This window comes from Acanthaster planci, linkage group LG04, assembly GCF_054643075.1.
Source record: "Acanthaster planci isolate LZ-2023a linkage group LG04, COTS_SCS, whole genome shotgun sequence".
NCBI lineage: Eukaryota > Metazoa > Echinodermata > Asteroidea > Valvatida > Acanthasteridae > Acanthaster > Acanthaster planci.
In genome coordinates, this window is record NC_141780.1 from 14,723,858 (window position 1) to 14,747,266 (window position 23,409).

The following is a 23,409-nucleotide window of genomic DNA, read 5'->3' on the forward strand; positions in this document are numbered from 1 at the left end:
GTCTCGTCATCTGACAGTGGCAAGCGCAAGGAGACCGACTACACGATTATGAGCCGCAGAAACGAAGTTATTTTGTTAAACGTTTTTGACATGGTGAGTCATTACACACTTTTTGGCAGAATGTGTTGAAATCATCGTTCTCGCGCATGCAGTGGGTCTATGGGCCTCGAGCAGACCAAGAGAGGGCGCAATTTTCGGATTGGAGGCTCCTTTTGTTGGAACTGAACCTCTGTAATTGGACGAGTATGAAACACAGGCGTTAATGAACCCACTCGATCAATATGGCTCTTTTAATTTCAACCTATGAGGGGGTGCCTCTGCTCAAGGCGGGAAGTGGGGCAATCATCTGGGGACCCCTCCCAGCCCCGACCCTGTGGATACACCGTGGAAGCGGTGGAAAAAAACTCAGCTGAGACGCGTTAGCTTTACCGAAAACCTTTCTATGAAGCTAATTATTACAGGTTTGAAGTGTTATGATTAGATAAAAAAAAGTGTAGTGAGGCTGAAGTCACAGATACCTTGGTCAATTCCCTTCTTTGTATTTAAATTCACTTATTCGTGAAAAGAGGTTGAGAACAACTATCCCCTGGATATGCTATTGTTAAACGGCTGAATTCATGAAGAAACTGGACGAGATGTCACGAAGGAATGACGCGGGAGATCCGCTCCAGAATGATAGTTGATATACTCTCTGGTTTCCCGGAATCATTTGTCCTCCATCATTATCTTGCGAAGTGCCAAGGGCGACGATTGTTGGAGAGCTTGACTGAGGGAGACCCACCGTTGGGGACGGGGAATTATGGGGGATGACTTGCCTGGCCATGGAAAGTTGAATAGCGGCGGGGTGTGCGCTGACACTTTATGACACTACATAAGGGCGATGTCCATGATGCCTTTACAACATGCATTTCATTCATGCAGAATCGAAAACCAAAACAGCACATTTATGGATGCTTTTATTGTTCTCCATTTTTGAGTGATAACGAATACAAACTTTATTTTATTAATAAAGTCTCCCGAAAGGTGCCCCCAAAAAGAACCAATTGTTTTTTTCTTAAAGTCAACCAACAGACTGAGTTTTCCATCCTTCGTGTTGAGTGCTCGTTGTCCGTAGGCTGAGCGCTCTTTGGTTAGTCTCATTTGATTGGATAAAAATGCTGCCAAAACAGTATGAGGTCATAGCTGCCTAGAGGCATAAAAAACGCGAGTGACGCTGAAAATGCTCAAATAAAAAAATTAGTGGATGAACGGAGCACGTCGATCGTGCGTGATTTTGTTCGCGGATAGGTCCTACCAGCACTTAAGGAGATATTCTGGGGGTAGCACAGGAAGACATTAAAATCACCAGAGCAAATGGAAGGAAGAAAAAAAAACCTGATGCGGGTACTCGGATAAACTGATCGCGCAGAGCATGCCAATCATACCTGAACACTACTGACTCGGAATGTGTAAATTTTCGTTCTGTGCTTAAGACCATTTCACCTCCGGTAAGATATGCTCGGGGAAATATCCGTGTCAAATATTCATGAGCGTGGTTACCAGATGTACTTTTTAACTTTATTCACAGAGAGTACGTCAGGTAAGTTTTGCCGAGCTATTGGGATAGGATGCAAAACTTTGCTGAATGAATAGGGAAAGAGTAATTTTCCTTTATGTCTTATCCCAACCTTATTTACAATAATTAGAGTTCCTGTTGCTCGCAAAGGGCAATCTTATCTCCACCCCTCCTCTACTGAACCCTACTTATTTGAAAGCTAATAAGCAAACAAAACAAAAACTCGTTTTAAAAAATAAGACAGAAAACATTTACACTGTGGTGTCAGGTAAAATTTCTGACAGGTGACTCAGGGTGCTGATATTTGTTCAAAGAAACAAATTAACTTTGGCTTGTACTGTGTGTTCAAAAAAGGAAACCGAGATTAATTTCTTCAATTTATTCATTCAAGCCTGTCCCCCTCCACTTGGTACTTTCGTATGTTTTTCCAAATTGTCGACTTGGCAGGAATGGCGCGGTCAGGAAAACGCTAACCAAATGCATCTGCTACTTGCTGGGTGTTGCCAGTCCTCGACCACTATATCTGTTACCACAAACACACGCTGCTCGGTTGTAAGCTGCATTTTTGCTGGTTTGAGAAAATGAACAACCTTTCCAACTTTTAAGGAGCGTGCAATGAAATAACACTCTAAGGACTGCATAATTTGGAGGCCCTACAAAAAGCCCAGCACTGGCAGACAAGGTTCTTAACCAAAACATCTATCTGATTCAAGACCAGTTCTGATATGGTTGATGGAACTGCTTCGTGCTCAGTCATCTGGGACAGCAAATTGGATTTCTTGTTGTCATAAGAAAGAGAGCATAAATGGTGGTTAACAATTTCCAAAATATTTATTCATGTCCGAGATATAAACAAATTAATCGGTTTCTTTTTTCTAAACACATTGTATTTAGCTTTGTAAGTTTCCAATGCAGAGAAAAGGGATCTGTTGACACAGGCTTCTGTTGGGGGAGGGGCGTGCCTCCGTGCCCCACTACCATCCACAGTAACGCCACTGTTCTTACGTCGAAGGAATGCATGACATGCAAGAACAACGTTGAATTTAAAATTTTGGTTTACGGTTTGCACAAAATGCCGTCGTGTCTTCAGCAAAAATACACCAACAGCTGAGAGGCCTTTGGTGACTTAACACCACGCCCGCACAATCTTCCAAAATTTGACCTGTGTGGGGAAATCATACATGGTGTGATGTCAGCCATGGCGGCACCCGCATACACAGTTTGGATTCCCTGAATCGCACGATCGCTTTTGCGCAATCGCGGCTGATAAGAGAGCTCTTGAAATATCAGCCTATCGAAAGCTCAAATTTCTATCGGAGAGAAGCCTGAGATTCTGTCAGAGTCCAAGGCTTACTTATCAAGTCCCCCGTGTGTAGCAAGCTTCTCACAGCACATCTCCATGGCGTCTAATGTGTCTCACCCTTACTATCCCCTGGGGCTGGAGCTGCCCCACTACAAGGAGAACAGCCTCCCGGATGTTGCAGTGACCGGCCTGACTCTGGGCAGCTTTGCGGTCATCTTCTGGCTAGCATGGCAGTACACGAAGCAGGACAAGTTCGGCCGACTCTTGGGCCAGTGGGAGAGGGCTGCGTTGTGCTGGTGGGTGTTGTGCGGCTGTATTCACATGGTCGTAGAGGGCTACGTCAGTCTCAACAGCGGAACTTTCCCCGGGAGCAACAATTTCTTGGCCCAGCTCTGTTAGTAATCGTATTATTAAAGTGCTTTTTCATCTATCGGAATTTCACAATGACAAGTGTTACTCCCTAATAGACTAAAGATATCGACAACGTTTGCAAAAATGTCAAACACACTGATTATTTACCCTCAAGGACCTTTTTTGACTTTCTAACTTTTCTCTGACACGAGGCATTCTTACAAATGTCTTGTAGCCATTTTTAAGTTACCCTGTTTTGATTTGCACGAGATCGAGCAAGCTTTGAATGTCTCACGCGACATAAATGGACAGTTTTATGTGAATGAAAAAATCGACGGTTCCTATTAATTTCCATGGCATTGTGTAAGGTTCTTTTGAAATAATTTCCGAAAGTGGTTCTTGGAACTTGAAGACGACTCGTGCCGGCTTCGGTCACAGTTTTCCATCTTTCTTCTTGGTACCAGAATTCCATTTCTAGAATTGTTTTTGCTGATCATCCAGATGTTTGCGATCAAGCTTCAGTAAAATCCCATTTGTTTTGATTTTACACAGGGAAGGAATATGCTAAAGGCGACAGTCGATATATGCAGTGAGTACATTTGCTCTTGTCATTATGCAGAAACCCAGAAAGTATCCATATACTGATTAAACGACCATTGATGCATCCGTTTAATATTCCGTTAACAATACTTTTTTGCCGTTTGACTCGGTGTCTTGATAGATATTATTCGCCGATGTAAAAAGTTTGCTTTATTTTCTGCACGCATTACACTGCGTTCATTACAATTTAGCCTTACAGCCAAACGGCTTGAAATTAATCAATGATTTATTTTTTTCTTTTAGGGCTGATGCCTGTATCATTATCATGGAAAGCCTTACGGCTTGGCTGGAGGGACCAGGATGTTTCCTGATCGTGTGGGGCTTTCTGAACAGACACCCGTTGCGTCACGTGCTCCAGTTCGGTGTGTCTATCGGCCAATTCTATGGTAAGAAAACAAGTATAGCTTTGTTAAACCGACATGAAAACTTCCACAACTTTTTGCTGTTGCTTAGCGTGTTGATATCTCGTCCGCCGTAAGCCGATTTATCTGTCTACACTTTTGAGCAAAGGAATTCATCCAATTTTAAACAAATAATAATCAAACAAGTAACTACTCAGTGTGAGGAGATTTAACACAAACTATCTGTAATTTTCCATCGCATATTTACACAAACATTTGTAACACGGCCTAGCTTTGATTTCTTCACAAGATAATCCAGGAAACAAACATCTTTTTTTTTTAATATTTGAAAGGTTAATACCATTTTGCGGATGGAAACCCTGTTAATTCTTATTCAAAGAGTCAAATGGAAGCATATTTACTTGCTGCAGTCGTGGTCAATCGTTATATTTATTGAGCAGAGAGTTAGCTACTTGTGGTTGTTATTTGCTAGATCCACATTTTTCATTGTCCGGTGTATATTACCGGCATAAGTCATAACAGTTCGGAAAACTGTCGGAGACAAGATAGAAAAGCCGCTTGCGATTCTGTATCAAGGTCACATACTTTAGTCGGATATACTTTGCGCAAATATAATGCGGTAAGTCAATAGGCTCGTGCCAAACGGATAAAATTGTGATGATGGAAAGTCTGCCACATCCGTTTCTGTCTACTGAAGCATCGAATGGCGCGAGATTTTTTATATACACAAAAAATACCTTTGTCGTCCTCAAAACATCTTTTGATAAGTAATGAAACACTTGGTCACTTTTTATTCCTTCATGGTCGCCGTCTTCGATTGTCATTGTAATAGCTGTACACGTGGCTTTGTCATCTTCCGCAAACCACGTCAGAGTTTTGCCAGCTTGCTTGTGTAAACTTGAGGTATTTTTCCATTCTTGAAAAACAGTACTTTTGAAGAATGATCTTGTTTCCCCCAACGACACAGGTACCCTTCTGTACTTCTTCACCGAGATCTTCGACGACTTCGCCCACGGCCCACGCTTCCACCCTTACTACTGGTGGTTTTATGTCTTCGGTCTTAACTCTCCCTGGCTGGTGGTGCCCCCGATCCTGATCTACCAGTCGTGGAAGGAGCTGACGAAGGCGCAGAAAGGACTGGACAACGTCACCGGATTCAACACGGGCAACGGAAAAGAGAAGATCAGATAAAACTTCAAAAAGCCAATAAGCACCCCCTTTCAGGTGCGCCGTTATAACATTGGAATCGTAAACGACGCTGGATACCACGATTTGAACCCTAAAACCTTTAAATAATATAGTTATAGGTCTATACATGTGTTTTGCATTTCATGTTGGTAGCAAGAAGAGCTCTTCATTCTAGACTAATGCTTCCGTCGTTATGTGAAACGTCATGATGCTGACATGACAATGGTACGTGTGTATGTAGTTTCCTTATGCAAGATATCTCTCATTATGTGAAACGTCATGATGCTGACATGATAACGGTATGTGGGTATGTATTTTCCTTATGCAAGATATCTCTCATCATGTGAAACGTCATGATGCTGACATGACAACGGTACGTGGGTATGTATTTTGCCTATGCAAAATATTATCTTGCTAGGTTTGGCTCAAACGTTGCAATTAGAGGGTAGTTTCAATTAATATGTTTTATTAAAACCTTTAAAATGAGCCTTTGTGTCTCAGTTAACCTTATTAGTAACGTTTGTTTCACAATTTCAAAGGGTATTTACTGGCTTTTGGGTTTTGTACTGATGATTATTTCCATATTCGTGAGCAAAACTGCGACGTCATCCCAGGAAGAAAGCCTCAGTGTTACATTGATTTGTACATAAAAAGTCCTGCATGTTTGTAGGTTTTACTGGACTAAGTTTTCTCTTCTTCGCTGATGCATTGTTGTTTATCTGCGTAGCAATAAGTAAGCATCAATCCCTTGCCCACGTATGTTTTCAGTAAGTAAATTCCGGGTTTACAATTAGAACAGAGAAACTATGCACTGAACTTTGTTTTCCCTGGATAACATAACAGCAACAGCGCCCTCGTTGTCCTGGAAAGCACACGTGGCATTAAGTGTTTTGAAAAAGTACTCTTTTCATTGCATTTTACCAAAAAGGAATGTATACGAGTATCCATACATTAAAAACAGGGGGCAAAGTTGCAGAAAAATTCGGTCCTAGAAGTATTTATTGCAGCTATACTTTAATGTAAATTTGCATGGGTTTAAGAATGCCTTTGTAAAACAACAATGGATTCTGGTGTTTAATTTTAATAGACGAAATGGTTGTGAGGATTATATTCGAAAAACACACGCACTTGTGCAGGGTTGGTGGCAGGATTGGTTGACATACACCTTATGAGCCTCTAACTGAACTAAGAGAGGCGCAATTTTCTTGTCAACGGAGGCTCCTGTGGTCGAAACTGAACTTCGATGGTCCACAAATGACTAGGAAAAGCACTCGTTACGGTCGCATCCTTACCAACAAAACTGAACGCCCCCAGCCCAACTGATGAGGGGTAGCTTTTGCTTGAGGCGGGAACATGAAATGTTGGTGTCCCTCTATTTCCAAGGCTATGAAATTGGTGCTGATGCCTGTGGCGGAGTAGGACCTGCACGCAAGAGCAGGTTTAAGTTGTGCCAACGATCGGGGCATAAAATGGTTTCCTCGTGAATAAAGTCCCTAGGGACTAGAGGATTGGATGGCCCTTTTAACAGATTTTCTTTGGTAGCCAAGTCCCAGATCCTTCCGTTCCGGTTGGTGCATCCCATAGGGGACGGGGAGGGGATAAGTTTCCTTACAGAGTACTTTGCCGTTAGTTAATAAGTCGAAAGCGCCAACATTTAGAAACGGTTTTACCACATTTTTTGGGGTTCGAAGATCCTTTAAAAAAATGGCACTGTCGTTTTTCGGGGAAAAATCATTTGCCCCCAACCTGCATGAGTAAGCCACAAAACAAACTTGCTTAAAATGGTAGTTTTCGTGCGTATGATTTTAATTTAATTAATTAATACCTAATGCAAAACTATTGATAACAATTAATTGGAAGAAACACTATTTCTTTTTACCTTGGTCATCTTGTTATTCATGATTGATCCATATTTCCTCTAGCAACTTTTTCCCATAATTGTTAAAAATAAAAAATCTATCCATATCTTAGTTATTTCTGCATACATTTATCTTCTTTGAGTTCTAGTTCTACTGATTAAATTCGTTTGCTTTTCTCCAGAACTTATGGTTTAAAGTAGGAGGGGTGTACGTCCCTTATGCCAGGACCATTACAGCAAGAAAATTATAAACTAGTAAGGAAACTGTACGTGAAAATGGCAGGATAAGGCTCAATAAATAAGTGTATTTGAACGCGCCGAATTCCCATCGTCCTACTGATAATTCACATGCTCTCGTTCATCGTCAATAATTACTGTAAAGACAAATTAACCGCACTAATTTAGTTCTAACTGTTTGAAGATTGTTGAGCTTTTTGGATCAGGTGAATTCGACGGATTGAATGCGTCTTTCACGTACTATAGGCTTCTCTTACACGATTCCTGTAGGGTTTTTTCTGCGGGTAGGTCTACAAGTGTTTTCCCATGGTGGGGTACCCGGCAATATCAGTCAGTCTCTTCCGAGTGAAGGTTAAGAAACTTTCCTCTACTACCAGTAAAAGGTTTTAATACCCACGCCCCCAGATGCCATCTGATCCACACTGCACCTGGTATTTCCCAAGCTAATGTGAGGACTTGCTCTCCAGTTTAAAAGTTTTACGTAAAAAAGGGTTTGGTAAACGAGCAACAATTTCCTGTTCAAATTTGTTCTTGCCTGTCCTCAGGACAGACATGCGCACAGGTGGCCTAATGGGACACCTGCTACCCAGTTAAAACGTTTCGATTTTCGCAATGGATAACAAACAAGCAATGCATTTTATGCATGAACATGTGGCGGGGGGTTGAGCCGGTCAGATAACAATTAAAATTTTCTTTTTTCCGGCGGTGTCCGGCGGTGCCCAATTACCGACTTGAACAATCTGCAATCCCTTTTGTGCACAACATATTGGGATTGCTGCCAAAATTGGACAGAGCACTCTGATTAGCTAAGAATCCCGAAAACATGAATATTTATTTTTGGGCAGTTTGATTGGTGTATTGAAAACCATCACAGTCTCGTTCATTGAAGGGGGTGTTTATAATATTCTAAAAAGATGATTTACCATAAAAGCATCGGGTTTTTTAACCCCCCAAAAAGTTAATAGATTTGTTCCTGAATAGTTATGTATAATTTGTCTCTACGCGTCATAGTAAAAGGGATATTATGCAAGATATAAAGAAACTGGCACTAACCAAAATATTGGCATCCCTATATACGAAATGGATGAGTCTGTTACGTAGCGTGAGCTACTATTGGCACTCTCTATGGAAAGATATGAATATGCAGTATAGTTGTTGCATTCATGAATATCCTTCCAAAACCAGGTCGATTAAGTTGTTAGGCGGGCACAGCGGGTATTCACCGACGTGCCTAGAAACCAGGTACTGAACATCCCATCACGACTACGCGTCGTATCCAGGCCGAGTCAGCGCGGCATGCTGGATCAGTCGTGGGCAACGCGACGGTGAACAGCCGGCTCAGCATGCTGGCTCATATCGGTTGTTCTAGACTACAAACACGACCGCCTAACGACTTGATTTCAAGTCTATGCAGATGCATACACATTTACAAGAAATATTTTCAAATTAAAAAAACAAAATTTCCAAAATCTTATTAGAAGAAACCATTTCACCCGTAAGGGTCTTTTTAAGGACAATTAAGGGTGATTTGATGAACGTGATTGGTCAATGCAGAATGAATCGGTTACAAGTCTTGATTCAGATTGGCCACTACTAGCTCATTAATATTCGCGATTTCAGTCCGTACAAAAAGTTGGAATTTTCTTTTTCGGGTAAGCTTTTAAAATTCGAAGTTTGTGAATAGGCTACAATGCGACGCTGTATTTGAAGACAATGGCTTGAAACGGGGTATGTTGTGAATTGGAAACAAATTCACGTTTTGCAGGTACACCTCTCTCATAGGTAGGTGTGCAAAAAATGCACTGCCTATTTGTTATCCAAACCCATAGAGGCATTGCAGATGTCGAAAAGGGTTTATTCCCATACTACCTGTAAATGCACAAACGTGCCAAATTGTCGGCAATATTTGCCTGGAAACAAATGCTGGTGCCCGTGGGCCCATGGTTCCAGGCAATATGAGTAACCTTCGTTAATAATATCAATTTTGAACAAACTTACAGCTGAATAGTGATTACCATAATAATATTTCCGAGCTCTAGTTTGAAGTCTACCTTTTCCTTTTCTCAAATTGCATTCAAATTCAAATTGAATGAGTCTTACCAATGCTAATTTGGATGAAATTTTGGAAATTGAAAAGGAATGTTAGGGGAGGTAGGCAAGGACTTAAGAGTCGTGAACAGCTTTGTAACAGAAATATCCAACGTAAACTTAAGGCTAAAATTTAACTTCTTAATGCTGATGTACACCCATTACTTTCGAGAGTCAATTAAGGTGTGAAGTTTTAAACTTGAACTGTGTATTTCACCAGTGCGTCCATTGTCGGCCCATCCTGATAAGCTGATTTCATATCTCACAGATATACCTTTCTTTACCTACAGCAATGTAATGGAGCTTTCACAAATTTGGCATCTAGCTCTGCTTCGTGCTGCTCACATTATCTTCTGTACTCGTAGAGGAACCTCAACTGGCTTATCTAATCTTCTCTTTCCCGTTGCTCGTGTTGTATCCGGTGGCATTGTCCAGTCCTTTCTGCGCCTTCGTCAACTCCTTCCAAGACTGGTATATCAGGATCGGGGGCACCACCAGCCAGGGAGAGTTGAGACCGAAGACCAGGAACCACCAGTAGTAAGGGTGGAAGCGTGGGCCGTGGGCGAAGTCGTCGAAGATCTCGGTGAAGAAGTACAGAAGGGTACCTGTCAAATAAAAAAGGATATGATTTGCCAAGTAGGAGATACTATGGCAGTAGGTTTATGATGCAGGTCGAGATAAAGTACACAGTAGGCCCTAGGCACCAGTTCTCCATCGACCCTACTAAAGACACCAGAAACTACTCCGTACCGCTAGTAAGCGAAGCTGTCGATGGAGGAGACACTGTCATACAGATTTCCCGTAGGCCTACTTTTTCAAACTTTCCCGTTCAAATCTACGAGCAGATACCTTCTTTTTTGTCTTGAGAAGACCGGAACGCACGAATGCTACAATTTATGCAGTCCATGGTCATTGCAAATGATCAATGATTGAACTAATTTTCGATCATTTGTCTACTCGATTTCGTCAGATTTCATCCGCATCCCTTTCACCATGATGACCACGCGTGCGCATTGTCAAAGACTGAATTAGTCTGCGCGCAGTCATATCAGTTGCCAGTGTATTTCGATGGAATTCATCGGATGATATTCGAAACTGTCAATTTCAAGACAAGAAACTGAAGATTGAACAACCAACCAACCCAAAGGACAAGAAGAACTGCATCGACTCTTCGTGAAAGATGTGAAAATATCAATACATTTCGCTTTTCAGGTCTACTCATTCTTTGCATGAAATGCAAATTGTACGTCTTGCTTACTAATTAAAGATTTTCCCCGGGCAAATTCATCATCTTCCCACACGAATTAGCGACAGTCTCGTTCAAATTGGCACGAAAATACATCGAAGATCTAGATCACCATTCAATGAGCAAAATTGACCATTCAATTTCATTCTAAGTATGACATTGCACAATCTTGTTATGCAAAAAGTGAAGGGTCAGCGTTCAATTTGGAATAACCCGCAAAAATCATTCTAATTTGCAAGGACACTCCCGCGGTGTTTTGGCGTTCCGTTTAATGAATCGGCAAGCATTTATGAGATTCGTGCAGTGCTTTTCTTTAAACGTCAAATCTTATAATCCTTTTTTATTCTTTGGGACAAATTTATGCACAATATTTCAAGAAAGAAAACGTTTGGTTCACGGGTAGAGATCCCTTTACAAATGGACGGTGTGGCGAAATGTTTAAAAAGGATGAGAAAAATAGAATAAAACATTCAAGCAAAAACTTAGTTTAAAACTGTGGCAAAAAAGAAACAAGGAATTGTTTACGGTAATCCGAAAAATCTTTGCATGCAGGCACATTTACTGAGTGTGTGTCTTGTGTTTGAAATAAAGAAATTACAAATCAGTAAAGGATCTAAAGGATCTTTCTTTAAGAATCCGTGATGAAGATCCAGGGAGAGTTTCATCTCTAAATTTTGATTACACGGGCAATCAGTACTGGAGGAAATATATTTTATTCTTGATGTCTAATTTGTTTGGGATACATAACACATGTACATTCAGGTTGATACGTGGGACACACTTCTTGCGTGTCTTCTATTTATAATCTCCCTTTCTGTTCGAATCGCATCTTAAGTTGCCTTATATTCCTCTTACTTTGAAGTTTTCCAATTGGAAGACTCAAGATGCGAAGATGATTGCCCATAGACGAAAACGAAAATACAGTTTGGGGGGAAATTCACATTCCGGTCCCCCATCGCGAAATCGAATGGCCGTTATACACCGATCAATTGAATGAAATTAGTTGTACATTGAATTTGTTACAGTGCACCATTCGACGCCTGTAAACGAATTTGAAGGTTCTGTGATGTACTACACCTGACTGAACCTTACTACACCTTACTACACCTTACTACACCTTACTGAACCTTACTGAACCTTACTACACCTTACTACACCTTACTACACCTTACTACACCTTACTACACCTTACTGAACCTTACTACACCTTACTACACCTTACTACACCTTACTACACCTTATGAAAGAGAAACATGGGAGCAACTAGGTTTACAAAATCGTTGGAATACGAATAAACAATAATAAATTTGAATAGGAAGATGACGAATTCGGCCGAGAAAACCTATACTTGAACTATGTTAAACAAGACACATACTTGCCCAATATTTATAAGTTAAATATGATTAAGAGATTGAAATGAACATATGTAAGCGCAGAAACACCAAGGACAGTATACAATCATGTCACAAATATTGCGGACTATGAAATCAAATTGTCTTGTGGAAAAAAGTGTGGTATTTAGGCCTATATAAGTTTTTGAACAAAATTGCAAAAATGGGCTACCAATGAAATTAAAGTTCATGAATTTCCGAGACGAACTTGAAATCAACCATTTACAAATTTGAAAGAAGAAAGGTTTAAAGTGTGTGGGAAAGACATAAAAGCAAAGCAAAGACTAGTTCAGAGTTTCGCCAAATACAATCAAGAGTGACACTGAAAACCTCATCTTTTAGCGCGTGTTTTTTTTATAGGAAACTGCTGTACTTTTGTAGGCCCTCAGAGTTTTCGTAGATATAGGCCCCCACTTTTTTTTAGTCGAAAAATTGCATGAGATTTCATAACACTGTAAGAATGATTTTCTTTGTTTTCTACACATGGCCAGCCATAGGTCTACCAAACATGGCCGGCAAAAACTGCGCTTGTGACGTAACAAAATGAAAAGGTCTACGGGCGGTGGGCACCAAGACGCCGACTTGTTACCTCACAAACTCTAATAAGCTCGTCGTGTCCTGTGAGGACAGGAAACCAACGATACCAAACCTGTCGGTGTTCCAACGTTATCGAGCATAGTGCAAAAGACTGCACTAAGCATTCAAAAACACATTCGGAAATTACAGAAAAGATTACAGAAAAGAGGGCAATTTACAGTTTAGATATTTACGAGCGCAAATGCTGATGAACGAAAATCAGTGAAAATCAGTGGAAAGTTTTCAGCACGGGAGGAATTATGATAGTCGTAAGGCCGTGGTGGCCGCTTGACGGAAACCCTTTCTGTGGATTTAAACCACACAAAACGAAACAGACGTAATCAAAGTCAACTTATAATCTAGGCACTGATGCAGCAAAACGAGATGGAAACATTTTCAATACGGAAGTATCAATTTCAAGTTGCGTTTTGAATATTCGTGACTGATACTTTGATCTGTCTTACCGTAGAATTGGCCGATAGAAACGCCAAATTGGAGCACGTGACGCATTGGGTGTCTATTCAGGAAGGACCACACAATGATGAAGCATCCGGGTCCCTCCAGCCACGCTGTTAGGCCCTCCATGATGGTGATACAGGCGTCACCACTGCACAGGATGAAGGTGGATATCAGAAATACAGATAAGGAAAGGGGGAATAAGATTATTTCGTTATAAAATCCATTTTTCGACATGCCGTCAACAGGGGATAGTTTTCACCCGAAGGCTTTTGACCTTCTCTTGTAATTTTTTGTCGGGGCACCTTCCGATTTCATTACTTTTTATAGTTTTGTTTCCAATGTATAAGGGTACCTTTTGGTCCCAGAGTTATCATGAACTGCTCTGTAAAGTGTTGTATATCCAAGGCATAACGTTAGTATACCGTGAGCAACTGCATGGAGAGTAACTCTGAACCTAAGATAAACCACACGTTTTAACCGTGTAAAAACAGCCGATGCTTCCTTCAAAAGGAAAACGATGGGCAAATTCTTCCAAAATACCATCAACCTTTGGCACAAATGTGCGACAAAACCCTCCTTGGAAAGCCAGAAGAAGTGAGAGAGAGTGCAAATCTTACTGTGCATATCGGCTGTCTCCCATGGCATATTCTTTCCCTGTGGAAACGAGACAAACAGTGAATTCAGATTTGCATGGCATTCTTCACAAGTAATAAAACTAATGACATTGCTCTCCTTTTCCAATATTTTGATGAAAGCAAGTCCTGCCTTCAATGGGAAAAGTACACCCATTAATGCGTAGTTTGCTGCCATTTTAAACCCGGAAATAATTTTAGAAATCATACCACATGCGGGAACAACACGAACCCTGTAAACCGCTGCGGGGGTCAAATTGTCCAAATTTTTCGTGTTTTTGTTCATTCCTTGAATCCAACAAAGATTCCCAACTGCCTCTCCTACACAAATATAGGGGTTTCAATTTGACAACGTTTACGTACATGGCGTCATGTTGAGCGGTTTTGCCCATGGTTGCGTTTCAGAAGGAATAATTTCGTGTAAAGTTTACGTCACAGGACTTAACCTTAGCTCAAAGATACTTTCAAGAAATCCCTAGATATCCGTACTGCACAAAAACCAATTGGAAGTTTGAAGAAGTGATAGGCCTAAAAACCGGCTCTAAAACTTACACATCTGAGAAAATATGTCATTGCGTCCGGCAAAGGTCCGGCTGTTGAGGCTGATGAATCCCTCTATGATCATGTGGATGCAACCGCACAGGCCCCACCAGCTCAGCGCCGCCTTCTCCCAGCCGCCCAGCGGCCGGCCGAAGCGGTCCGTGCGAGAGAGCCTCCACACGGCCAGGAAGATGAGCGCAAACACGCCCAGAGGCGGAGGCACCAGCAGGTGGGTGGGGTAGGTGTTCGGTACGTAGTGGGGGACGGGGACGTCCCGCGGGTAAAAGGGATGAGAGATGTTGAACGAGGCCATGGTGTTTCATTAAGTGATTTTAAACTTAGTGACTCGCCAAAAAAGCGGTGTTTTCGGAACAAATTACTCCTTACCAACTGACGACAACACAGATGTCTGCTGACTATTATATCCTCTTCATTTAATAGCCAGTTCTACAGGTAATCAAAAGTATCCTTGAGCAAAAGGGTCGACAAACTTTCCTTTCACTACTACATTTTAAATTTATTATCTTGTTCTTAAACTATGCCATACCCAGTATCCTGACTTTGTATGACCGGATTATAGCCAAGGTTGTCACCTATGCAACTCTGCATCTTATTAAACATTTTTACCTCCACAAAAAGGAATAATAAAAAGATCCACAACATTCTATTTAAAAAGAAATGGGACAAAATTCGAGTCAGAACTTTCCACTCAAGAAAACAAGAGCAAGATATGAGGGCACCTGCACAGAGAGATTTAATGAGATGGAAATGATCGGTGGCAATATTGTCCAACCTGTTGTGTTGTCTGTAATGTCATGCGGAAGGTACACCGGGTGTCCCAAAACTGCACAGGAAAACAAAAACCCAGCTGCAACAAAATCCGCATAAATTTGATGATGCTTTGAGGAGATGATTTTCGATTTCGTAAAGACAACGGCTATTTCGTTATGTCCAACGGGATGCATCGCGGCAAGGAAAATGCTGAGTTTACGCCAATTAACATCCTCCGACGTATGAACTCGTTGCAAACGCTCAGAGAATGAGCATTCTGACTTTCACAGGGTTCTGTTATGTTTCCCCAATCTTCATTTCCTAAAAAGGAATAAGATCGGCACCATAAGGTAAATTGCACAAGCTCAACTGAAGTTGTTTTCTTTGAAACAAAGTCACGAAGTCAAAGTCAATTCACAATGGGAGACTTTGAGACGCTGGTGGCAGCAGACATACCGGTCCTCTGTGGTCCTTCTCGCAGACATGGGCCATTCTATAAATTTTGGGTCCAAAGTGTGACCTTTTTCCGTTTGTGTTACCTCTGACATTCATACCATCTGACCAGTTTGACAAGGAATGTATCACTGAAATTGCTTTCAAACTATTTTTATTTGTTTGGTAGGTAATTTGCAGCAATCATTCAGCCTTGGAAATTAAACAATGAGTTCTAAACATTAAAATCAAATGCCAGACATACGGGGAAAAAATTGGACCCCAAAATTTATGGAACGACCCAGAAATAAACGCATAGGCCGCCAGTCCATGCAGTCCTGAGCGTATAACGGTGATTTCGACAAGTATGGGCAAACAATGTATGAGCGAAGCGATGTATCACAGCGCGTCCAGTGCGCATTACGAGCAACGCACTTACATTGCCTGTATTTGTTTATGTGCTCTAAAAATAGGTTCACTTTTTTGCTCATCGGTACTGCTATCTTTTCTTTTCAAATCTTGCAATCGCATTGTTTTGAATCCCTATGGGTCAGATTAAGTAAATAGGCCCTAGAGGATTTTGTTTTGCAATAAAAAAAAATGTTTTCATAGAAGTTTATGGCTGGGATTCTTCAACTGTGCGTAAATTCCCTATAACGAGGGGTGAATTTGTCCATAATAAGTCGGGCACTGTGCAGGTCATGAAAAACCCCTGTATAGTTTTGAATAGGATCTGGCGGTCTCTGCGTTTATATGTTTGTGGTCTTTCTTCACACTCACAGTATTGCGCATGCTCAGAACTATACAAGCTTGCTCAGATCAGGACGACACCCGCATGGTCAGAACCGCGCTATACGATCTTTGGTCAGAACTTATTAAAAGGGCCGGTTTGTTTGCCGCCACCAAGCGTCTCAGAGTCTCCCATTATTTAACAACCGTTGTCTTCCGCAGAAACATCAGTTCCATTAAGTTTCAAACTGAAAAGAAATTCCCAAAAAGTTAAAAACCACGACAGTTGTTTGATAATTTCGGACTTCAATCCAGTGAACACCGTTGCTGTCCGATCGGTAATGCATCTTCGGTTTCGTTACTTTTCACCATTCGTTCTACAGTTTTGCCATTCCATTTAGCGATTTCATCATTTGATTTGGCAATTTAACCTTCCATCCGACAAATTCACCATTCATCCTTCCATTCAGCAATTTCAGTACCGGTATACTATTCGGCAATTTCGCCATTCCATTTTGCTTTGCTTTATTCAACTTTGTACTTTAGATATTCCATAATATAATTTCATTGTCCATTGCTGCGTTTTCGTCATACGTTCTTAGTTCACCATTCTGTCCTACAAATTATGCATCACAATCTGTCCAACAATTCATGTATGGAATTGATCTTTCTGAGCTGCCCTGCAAATTCACTATTTCATCGACCTAATTCATCCTAATATTTTGTGAAAGCATTGTTTCATTCGGGAAAATATTATTGCACTTGTTGCCTTTTTCCCGTTTGCATGTTTTCAATACGGGCGATTCACAATAGTGCACCACCAAGAATTTGCAACGCGTTGGCCAATCACAACGCACAAAATCTGTCGACCCTTTCCAAACGCGCATTTGGTCGACAGATCTCGCGCGCACGTGATTGGCTGACGCGTTGCAAACTCTTGGTGCCGCATTATTGTGAAACAGCCGTATCCAATGCGTTGGCACAGCTATGTGATTTTTACGCGTACTCGTACTCAGCAAACTGGACGTTCTATTCTTAAAAAGGCCACAAGTATAATTCGAGAAATAATCAAATGCGATTTTTTGGTCTAGTTCATTTTCCTTCCTTATACAGGCTTTGAAAGGCTACAAAACAAATGCTAAATTTTTGGCCCACCCCCACCAAAACAAATTCCTCCCCCAGTTTGGTTGTGCTCCGCCCCTAAGCTAATCCTTTCCCTGCCTGTCAACAACCCGAAACGTCTCCGTAGTGTTAAGCTTTCAACATTGACATGGGCATCATATTAAGAGAGTTCTGCATGGATTTTCATTTTAGCCAATTGCCACTTATTTTCATGATCAAACGCACATGCCATCGGAATTTCGATTTTTTTCTTCAATCAACACTTAATTAAAGAAATACGCGACAAAACAGAGAAAATTATTGATAAACCCTGCCAATAGGAGCAGAAAGGATGTGCATTGTAAAAAACCTAAAGGGGCAGATAAGGAGTCTGGTAAGACAGAAAAAAAATCTCGAGATGTCATGAGCTTGGAGACAGCGCACTCATTTCTTTTGTGAAGTTATTTCACATGTAGAACACCTGAACTTAATGTGCCAAATTCAAATTGGCGCCATTCGCGAATTAGGCCTATTCAATTCATATTTCGATCGGCCATTCTCCTATGTAGGGGGAAACGTTTGCAGTGCGCTCTGTCAGTGAAATATTTTCATCCGTCATTTTTAACTGGAAAAAAAATCACCACGGTTTCCGTCCCTAATTTCAGACAGAGAAAGTAACTTTGTGCTGGACATTTCACTTGAATTTTACCCTTGGAATATAAAGTATGACAGAATCTTTTATCACATTTGTGGAAGCATGGAGCGATGTAAACTGCCGAAATCGTCCACAATTCTTGCGCTTGTTTAACCCCTTTGGCGAGCTTGCACTTTTAAGGGATTCAAAAAGGACTGAAACAAGTCTACGGTATATGGTCCGATACTTGCACAATAAAATCATACAGCCATTAACTCATTATACGTGAACACTGTAAACCCAGTCAGACCCGTTCCGTCAGTGTACATGTACTGTATGCATCTCTTGCCGACGGTTGATTAAGCTGCACACGGTAGCTGTACGACACCTTGCTTCAAAACAAACTGTTGTAGCGTCTTGGCAAAAAATCAAGAGGTCAGTGTCTTCCAAAATGGCGTCGAGGCCTGCTGATACGAATGTTTCCCACCCATACTATCCACTCGATCTCAGCCTTCCTCACTACAAGGAGAACGCGCTGCCGTTCCATGTGGTGGTGGCTGTCGTCGTGGTCGTGTTTGCAGCCGTCTATCTGGCTGGCTGGATAGTGGTCAAGCGAGATCGGTTCGGTCGCCTCATCAGGATTGAGGAGAAAGTCAAGCTGAGTTGGTTTTGGCTGTCTGGCTGCATTCACTTGATACTGGAGGGGTACTTGACGCTGACCAGCGGCACAATTGCAGGGAGTAACAATATACTAGCGCAGATATGTAAGTTCCTGCCACTATATTACGTAGTATCAGGCCGCCGCACAGCGTGCACCTCCATTAATTATTGATTGTAAAATATTGCCAACGAGAACTTAAGGAGAACACGTCTTATTTGCTTTTTGTAAATCCAGAGGTATGCCCCATTAGAAAACACACGCACACAAAACCTAGTCTGTGCCATTTCTGCTTCTCACAATAAACAATCATTCAACTCCTGGGTCTACGTTTCAGGAAATAGCGCTGTCAGCATCACCTTTGAATTTGAAATCAAATTGTAAAACCGAAATGTGCATTTTGTTGAAATCTATGAGGCCCACAGAAAGCGGCACAAATGAAATTTTGATTTCTTTGCCTCTGAAGCATTAGTCTGGTGTGTTTTCGTTGTTTTCCGGTGGATTTTATGAGAGCCAATTGACTTTTTGTATTGACCAAACCTTCACAAACACTTGTCTGAGTTGTAGGTTTTCACTGCACCTATTTTATTTTCCATCACGCGTAGAAAAAAACAATTTGTAGGCCCATCACACAAGTGACAGAAACCGTTACTTTCCCTCGCCAATGTAATTTCAAGTTTCCCCTTACACTGTGAAATTAACTCCAAAATTGTAACAGTCTGAGATAGGAATAATCTTTGTACTCTGTGTAGAAAATGCTCTGTGGCGCTGGGGCTAAAATATGCTGGAAAGTTTCTGGCTCCTTGGCGGATTTATTCTTGTAGGGGTGGCCGGGGAACTGAAATACGAATTAAATTGGTAAACGCTGCGTCAGTGTTGCCTCCATAACAAGCCTCGATTACCCCAGGAGAGCCACCCCCGCGTAAAATGAGTCCGCCCTGGGTTGCATAAAATTCAAAGAACACCGCACTATTATAAAAAAGACAACATTAATGCAACGGTGATAAAATCAAAATAACGGGTGCTGTCCTTAAAATAGAGTCCCGAAGTCTAAAATTGGCATGAGCATCATTTGCAAAAGCCAGTTGTTTATTGTCCGTACTATGATATCGATAACTCAAGTTCTTAATTTAGGATTTGTTCCCCAGAGGCTGAGCATGTGTCGTGCTCTTTGACAACAATTATTACCTTTAACCTTTGGACCGCGCTCACTGAATGAACAAGTTCAATTCCAAAAATAAATGCATGGTTGCTCACCGTAATGCCAATTAACATTTTCACAGTAGGCCTACGCGGTGTGTGTGGTGCATGATTGAACTTTTTGTATTCGGTATTTAAACGTGATAGACCGGGGTGGGCTATACGATAATCTATGCCTTTACAGCTATGGCGTCCAACGTCTCCCATCCATACTATCCCAGGGGGATGCACCTGCCCCACTACAGGGAGAACACCTTGTCCCTCCAGTACATCCTCACGGTGGGGCTGGGAGCCTTTGCTGTGATCTACGCCCTGGCCTGGATTCTGCTCAAACGCGACCGGTACGGCCGCACCTTGGCCCAGGGGGAGAAGGCCTCCCTGTGCTGGTTCGGGTTGTGCGGCTTCATCCACATGATCTTAGAGGGGTATCTCACCCTGACAAGTGCCAGCATTGCCGGCAGCGACCACATCCTCGCGCAGATGTGTAAGCCAATCTCAACTCCGCATGTCTGACCGTGAACGATAAGCCACGTAATTTGTCAGTGGTCACTGCACGACATCTCGTCGACAATAGCGGCAGTTTTACGGGATGACCCTAGCTTTCTCTGCCCACTCCGCTACTTCCCACGATGATTGCCTTTTCCTCTTTAGCCTACAACAGGGTCCACCATCCACAGCATTTACCATTTTACAAATCTCCCCAAATTAGCTTTGGCCAGCCAAATGAACCAGGCGAGGTGCAATCACTTGAGTGCGATGTCGTGCATCAAGCTTGACTATTATACGAGTTTTTTTTCAACTTATTGGTTTTTGTTCGCAATACAACAACCTTATGTTATTCACTGAACTGAGTAACTAACGAAGTTGTTATTTCATATTTCAGGGAAGGAATATGCAAAGGGAGACAGTCGATACGTTTCGTAAGTTTTTTGAAAGTATATTTCAAAGTCAACCGTTATATTTGGTCGTTTTTAGTCCCGTAATAACTCCGTATAATTTTTGTCTGCCAATCCATCACCAATGACTTAACGATTATTTTGTACCGTGTATGTAAGTCACGTTTTGCCATCATTAACTTGTCACAGAAATGACACATGCACCATTGTCATGGAAACCATCACGGCTTGGCTGGAGGGACCCGGGTGTCTTTTAACCGTCTGGGCGTTCACCACAAGGCATCCAATGCGTTACGTGATGCAGCTCGCCGTCTCGATTGGCCAAACCTACGGTAATGAACAATCACTGGTCTCTATACACCGGATAGGCAACTATGCTCTGCGAATTGAAGTGACTGCGCGGCCCTCTTAGGCTATTCAATACAATTGCATTTTCCAAGTCACCGGCTTTAGCGCCGTGCATGAATGCACTTTAGTGAATGGACTGAAGTATTGAATATCCTAAGATGGCCGCGCGGTCACTTCAATTCACACATAGGCAGTTACCTGAGCTGCCTATCCAGTGTACAGAGATCAGTGTCAACAACATTGACCTAAACCTCAGTACTGACGTCACATCATGCCTTGACTACTGATTTCTTCCTAGAGTGGCTTGGCCAAGAAGGCCGTTTTTTCCGACCCCTGGGGGTCAGGATTGGAGGTCGACGCCCAAAGTCAACCTATGGTGATATTGTCTAAAGCGTTTTAATTCGGGCACGTTTATGAAAAAATCGTAAATCAAGTTAAGTGCAATTAAAGTGCGTTTTTTATTACCGGGTACGAATTGTTTTGGGTACGAGATGTCCCAATACCGAAAAGATGTACGGGATTGATTCATCCCTGCCCCTTTTTTGTGTCATGAAATCCAACTGTTCAGCGGTAATCACAAGGTAGGGAGGGGATCATGTGCGTCCATTGTCCTCCTCTTTGCTCATAGATGTCCCATTTACTTCCCTTTTTTCCAAACAGGGGTTCTGATCTACTTCATCACCGAATACTACGACGATTTCGCTCACGGCCCGCTATTCCACCCCGTCTACTTCTGGCTCTACGTGATCGGCTTCAACGCGCCCTGGGTCATCCTCCCGCCGATATTCATCCGCCAATCCTGGCAGGAGTTAAACAAGGCACAGAGGGCGCTAGACAAAGCTAACGGCTTCATGCCACCGTCTGACAGCCAAGGAAAGTCCAAGAAGAAGAAATAGATTTCTAATGGCGTATATTAACATTTATTTGGGGATGAGTAAAAACACAGACTTTGCATTTAATCAGCGGAGGTTGGGGATACTCATGAGCAACATAATTTGAATACATCTGTTTTCTTTTGGTCACAGTGTAAACAGTAAATCCACTGTGAACGCAACATAAAGCTTTCTACTTTGGTTCACAACTTTATCATAAACTTATTTGTATAATTTTGACAGTCTGCCACGGTAATTTTTCTTTATTAAAAATGCAGATTTTAACATAGGTTTTTAAAAGTAGTTCGTGTACATTTTCTGGGAATGGGTAACAGGTTTTTTTAACATTGTGAACCGTTATGAAATAAAACGAGTGTAAAACTATTTTGACGCACAAAGTTGATAAACTCCAGTAAAAAACATCTTGTAAGCACTCTGGTCCGGAATCAAAGTAAGGAAAAAAGTTGCTCTTTCTTGTAGGTACTGATATGCTGCTGAATCTGCGGAAATTAGGGACTTCATAAAGAAAATGCACAGAGTAATATGTGTGCTTCACAGTAGTGCACCTCCAAGAGTTGGCAACTCGTTGGCCAGTCGCAGTGCGCAAAATCTGTCAACCCAATGCGCGTTCGGAGAGGGTCGACAGATTTCACCCGCTGTGTTTGGCCAACGCGTTGCAAACTTATGGAGGCTCACTGTTGTGAATTTCAGTCACTTTTTAAACTTTTGATTTAGTTTTTAACTCTATTCAAACACTTTTATTCCATTGTGATGTTGGGGGGGGTTCATTTTATATTGTGAGAATTACGAGGGCGAGGTGTTTCCCATACTGAAATGAATCCCGATACCGTGCACGATATGGGGCCGATGGGTACCCCCCCCACATGTCCAATCCCTATACATGTACACACTCTAGACTATTGGTACCTAACACATCCCCCCTAGATCTCTGTAAAGAATTCCTGAGATTCTGATCAAACACTGACCAACACAAAGGTGTGTGTGTGGGGGGGTGCTCTCCGCCCCATATCTTGCATCATATGAAAATCTTACGGAATACTAATTTGGACTGGAGAAAGAAATCTCACTTTTGTTTTACTTAGACCTGGGGGGGCGGTAGGGGGCGAGTGGATATTTGCGATTTAGGATCAGATGGTGGCAAAATATTGTTCTCGTGTAAAGAGACAAAACATCCCTGTTCGTCGAGCGGTGTCAAGGCATGTTTTTGCGTCGTAATCATTAAACTGAATTTTAAAAAAATGAGTTTCTCTCTCTACAGAAATTTGGTGCTCTTTGTAATGCTTGAGATTCTATGTATACTATGACACGTATCGCACACTGAATGGTTTTAGCACTAAGTCTAACGGTCACATCCCTGCATG

At 41.8% G+C, this 23,409-nt stretch overlaps 3 protein-coding genes across 4 annotated transcripts; 2 read left to right on the forward strand and 1 right to left on the reverse strand.

Moving 5' to 3' along the window:
• Positions 1–2,400: 2,400 nt before the first annotated feature.
• On the forward strand, positions 2,401–5,845 carry LOC110974081 (3-beta-hydroxysteroid-Delta(8),Delta(7)-isomerase-like). Its single transcript, XM_022225432.2, has 4 exons — positions 2,401–3,252; positions 3,762–3,798; positions 4,053–4,195; positions 5,139–5,845. Exons 1-4 carry the CDS (start codon positions 2,955–2,957, stop codon positions 5,360–5,362), a joined length of 702 nt encoding a protein of 233 aa, XP_022081124.1. The 5' UTR covers positions 2,401–2,954; the 3' UTR covers positions 5,363–5,845.
• Positions 5,846–8,519: 2,674 nt separating this feature from the next.
• LOC110974080 (3-beta-hydroxysteroid-Delta(8),Delta(7)-isomerase-like) lies at positions 8,520–14,981 on the reverse strand. The gene is made up of 4 exons (XM_022225431.2): positions 14,399–14,981; positions 13,832–13,868; positions 13,220–13,362; positions 8,520–10,147 (listed from the first exon to the last, which is right to left on the reverse strand). The coding sequence occupies exons 1-4, from the start codon at positions 14,697–14,699 to the stop codon at positions 9,924–9,926; spliced, it is 705 nt and encodes a 234-aa protein (XP_022081123.1). The 5' UTR covers positions 14,700–14,981; the 3' UTR covers positions 8,520–9,923.
• A 3,293-nt stretch (positions 14,982–18,274) lies between these two features.
• On the forward strand, positions 18,275–23,290 carry LOC110974117 (3-beta-hydroxysteroid-Delta(8),Delta(7)-isomerase-like). 2 transcript variants are annotated; one of them, XM_022225491.2, is made up of 4 exons: positions 18,275–18,817; positions 20,795–20,831; positions 20,997–21,139; positions 21,816–23,290. In XM_022225491.2, exons 1-4 carry the CDS (start codon positions 18,505–18,507, stop codon positions 22,049–22,051), a joined length of 729 nt encoding a protein of 242 aa, XP_022081183.2. In that variant the 5' UTR covers positions 18,275–18,504; the 3' UTR covers positions 22,052–23,290. The 2 variants fall into 2 exon arrangements, with proteins under 2 accessions (XP_022081183.2, XP_022081184.2); XM_022225492.2 differs by lacking the exon at positions 18,275–18,817 and adding an exon at positions 18,892–20,395.
• The last annotated feature ends 119 nt before the right edge of the window (positions 23,291–23,409 follow it).

Coding starts and splice junctions, on each gene's coding strand:
- LOC110974081 (XM_022225432.2), top strand. CDS start 2,955: ATGGCGTCTAATGTGTCTCACCCTTACTATCCCCTGGGGCTGGAGCTG. Junction 3,253..3,761: donor CAATTTCTTGGCCCAGCTCT/GTTAGTAATCGT, acceptor GATTTTACACAG/GGAAGGAATATGCTAAAGGC. Junction 3,799..4,052: donor GGCGACAGTCGATATATGCA/GTGAGTACATTT, acceptor TTTTTCTTTTAG/GGCTGATGCCTGTATCATTA.
- LOC110974080 (XM_022225431.2), bottom strand. CDS start 14,699: ATGGCCTCGTTCAACATCTCTCATCCCTTTTACCCGCGGGACGTCCCC. Junction 13,869..14,398: donor TGACATATTTTCTCAGATGT/GTAAGTTTTAGA, acceptor TCGTTTCCACAG/GGAAAGAATATGCCATGGGA. Junction 10,148..13,219: donor TTCTATCGGCCAATTCTACG/GTAAGACAGATC, acceptor TTTATTTGACAG/GTACCCTTCTGTACTTCTTC.
- LOC110974117 (XM_022225491.2), top strand. CDS start 18,505: ATGGCGTCGAGGCCTGCTGATACGAATGTTTCCCACCCATACTATCCA. Junction 18,818..20,794: donor CAATATACTAGCGCAGATAT/GTAAGTTCCTGC, acceptor TTCATATTTCAG/GGAAGGAATATGCAAAGGGA. Junction 21,140..21,815: donor CTCGATTGGCCAAACCTACG/GTAATGAACAAT, acceptor TTTTCCAAACAG/GGGTTCTGATCTACTTCATC.